The sequence below is a fragment of the Epinephelus moara genome, chromosome 20 (assembly GCF_006386435.1).
Source record: "Epinephelus moara isolate mb chromosome 20, YSFRI_EMoa_1.0, whole genome shotgun sequence".
Classification (NCBI taxonomy): domain Eukaryota; kingdom Metazoa; phylum Chordata; class Actinopteri; order Perciformes; family Serranidae; genus Epinephelus; species Epinephelus moara.
Genome location: NC_065525.1, coordinates 23,448,253 through 23,451,565, shown reverse-complemented (window position 1 = coordinate 23,451,565; position 3,313 = coordinate 23,448,253). Strand labels below are relative to the sequence as shown.

The following is a 3,313-nucleotide window of genomic DNA, read 5'->3' as shown; positions in this document are numbered from 1 at the left end:
TTTCATGACTGTGTCAAAGGACAATGTCAAGTCTGTTGCTGTACCTGAAGGCATCTTAATGACATCTAAAAACAACTGGCTGGAGAAATTATCTATGCTGCAGTATCAGAGCAGACACTACACTTTGTTACTGCATTTTACGCAAGGCCGTCGCCATGAAGTCAGCGTTGGGGCAGATCAAATCTCCTGAGGGGGTCAGCTGACCCCCCCAGAAAAAAAGGCAAAATTTGAAAACCCACTTCCTATTATATTATTTCTTTATGTACAAGCACAGCTATACAGTATACCTTACAAATATAACATAATAAGACACTAACATTATTGCTATGCCTGTGAGCCGTGCTGTGCTGTGCTGGAGTATGGCAACACCACTTGGACAAACTCTAGCAGAAATGCAGCACACTGTAATGCTAGAACCAATATCAATAATTATGGTAATTTGTTAAGTTTATTTAAAATTATGATTACATTTTCTAATGATTATTTTAGTCAGCAGATTGTGGTTTCCTGTCACAGAAAAGAAATGTATTCTTATTTTTATCAGTATATTGACGGGGCATTTGAATACTGATATGTTCGCTTCACATCTAGTGTGAATATGCGTAAGTGAAAGAAAGAAGAGGCAATATGTACAAATTTATTGTATTCTTTTACATAACAGCGTCATCAGGCAGTAATATACTGAGTATTCACAACGCTATTTTACAAATGGTCGACTTGAGAACAAAATAAAAACCTACAGTGACTTTAGAGTCATGTGTATAATTACACTAATGCCAAAACAAAGGCAGCATTTTTTGTTACATTATGTATTTATTTTTTTTATGTATTTTACCAATTTCCATTTGATTCTTACTCTGTATCATCATGCATCGAACATCTTCTTCCTGCCCTCCATACCAGACATGGCCTCAACGTTCTTACGCCAGTCACCCACCTCCAAGTTCAGCTCCTAATGTATCACAACACACATACAGAACATCAGGTTTTTGTTTTTTCTTTAAAATACTTTGTATCTGTCTGCACGATTATCCGTACCTTCTCTTGTTTGATGTCCTCTTTCTTCACAGACTTGAGGTTTGCCCTCAGGTCCATGGAGCCCTTGTTTTTGGATCCAAAGAGAGCTTTCAGCATCTCATCTGCCGACACTCTCACCTTCCTCAGAGCGGGCTTCTTGAACTTCCCTCCGAGGTCCTGCACCTTTAGGTTCAATTCGTGGATCTAGAGATTTAAAAAAAAAAAAAAAAAAAAAAAAGCTTAGCTGGTGACTTTTTATTAGTAAGGCGCTCTTTCTCTTGATGTACTTCTGTTTCAATGTTTTTCATGTAAATCTGCTGCGTCATGGTGCACGACATACATCTCTGTTGTTCTTGATGACTTTGGCCTCACAGTCGTACCGCTCCTCATCCACTATATCAATCTTTTCATGAATCTGCTTACAGAGTTTCTACAAAACAAAAGCAAACGAATATACATACTGTTCTTTAAGTACACAAGCAAGTCACATGAATATTGTTTTTACATGATCAGTCTTGTATGGTTATTCTTAAGGCCATAACCCGTCTCACATGCAGGTCATCCATGTCTAAGCCAACGAGCTGCAGCGGTGGAAGCTTCTCTCCCAGGTAGCGGACCTTTTCCTCCTCTCTTGCAGCCTTCTCTGCCTCCAGCTGTTCTGTTGCACGAGTCAGCAAGAGGATCTGGAAAAATCAGAGTCAACACGGAGAGAAGTATGGGACATTTTGGCATTTTCCATTTTGGCTGTTACATGAAAAATCATATAATAATACACTGGTGTAAAGTTCGGAAGGTAATGAGTTTACCTTCAACGACAGCTTGCGGGAGGCTGAAATCTTGCATTTGGGCTGAAAATAATACAAACACTATTATACCATCATGACATCATTATACCTAATCATTCAGCTATAATGATGCAATTTATGTATGCATTTTGTTAGATAAATTGTACATTTGTTACTTGCAAAGGTTAAAATATGTTCCTAGTTTGGTATAGTCACTGGTACCACTTTTTAAAAAGGCTGCTCAGTCAGTTATGTGACTTGACAATGTTATTTTGACTCACTATGTACCTTGGCATCTCACCAGACAGCCGCAATATACAATTCCAAGTACTTAGCCATGAAGAGTTATTTTTTTCCTGTTTTAGTGCCTCTATGTTATGTCATCAAAAATATCTCCTTACCCTGCAAATGTATCAATACACTTGTCCTCATGACACTGAACAAAGCAGCACTACAGGCTTTAGTTTACTTGACATTTACAATAGGAATATATGCACCTCAAAACCTGCTAAAATCAGTGACACACACCTTTTAGAGCTGAAATCATTCGTGAGAAGGTCAGAGTTTAATCATTAGTATCGTTGTTTCTTTAGGAAATAGTTATTTGTGAGTCAGTGTCAATGTAATACAGTACACATTATAGTTAACATGATAATATACAACTTGTGATACGACCCATTTGCTTTGCTGTTATCTTCCAGGGAAGCTGTTAAGCTGAGTGAAAAGATTCAGTCATTCAAACATGCAAACTCTTAACGACAGGTTAGCACAATGGAATTATTATTCATAAACACATTGTCACTTCAAATAAGTATTACTACCTTTGCCTCCGCCTTGGGGGCCATGGGGGCTGCCGCATACTGAGGAGAAAGCAAAAAAGACAAGGAGTTTCATCATCAAACTCAAACTGTTTCCCCAGCTATATATGAGATAGGTAAGACATGCAGATTGTAACTTACATCACTGTGATGGCCATGTGGAATTGGTTGGACCAGGGAAATCAGAACAAGCAAACAGAAGACAGTGTTATCAGTCTGAGACAAAAAAAAATCTTCACATGCCAATCAAACACTGAAAAATAGCCTCCTGAAAACAAAAATACTGTTAAAATACTTTAAAGCTGTGTGATGACAGAACTTACTCTTCAAACATTGTTGCACCTTTGAGACAGAAACAAATAGGATGCTGTTAGATTTGAAATGAAAATAAAAATAGTCCAGTGATAAACAGAGAATAACACCTCCTGTTCACCAGTAAGAAATCAGAGTGGCCCCCAGTTGGCTTTTACAAGGGGACTCATGCACCAAAGATTTACTGTGGAGAAGATGACTCACTCAGCTTGATCTTCTGGTTTAAAAAAAAAGTGAAAGATGACCTCCTTGTCTAGCAGGGAAATGACTGACATCCAGCTTCTTCCTGTCTCTTTGAAGCTGTGTGTGTGATCCTAATATTCATTTTCACATCCCTGTGCAACTTTTCCCTTTAAGTTAACACTTCCTATTGGCAACTTC

At 38.1% G+C, this 3,313-nt stretch overlaps 1 protein-coding gene across 1 annotated transcript; it reads right to left on the bottom strand.

The window, feature by feature from the left end:
• Nucleotides 1–625: 625 nt before the first annotated feature.
• On the bottom strand, nucleotides 626–3,074 carry tnni1c (troponin I, skeletal, slow c). The gene is made up of 7 exons (XM_050073201.1): nucleotides 2,940–3,074; nucleotides 2,624–2,662; nucleotides 1,824–1,865; nucleotides 1,569–1,700; nucleotides 1,358–1,447; nucleotides 1,039–1,221; nucleotides 626–952 (listed from the first exon to the last, which is right to left on the bottom strand). Exons 2-7 carry the CDS (start codon nucleotides 2,645–2,647, stop codon nucleotides 866–868), a joined length of 558 nt encoding a protein of 185 aa, XP_049929158.1. The 5' UTR covers nucleotides 2,648–2,662; nucleotides 2,940–3,074; the 3' UTR covers nucleotides 626–865.
• Between the last annotated feature and the right edge of the window lie 239 nt (nucleotides 3,075–3,313).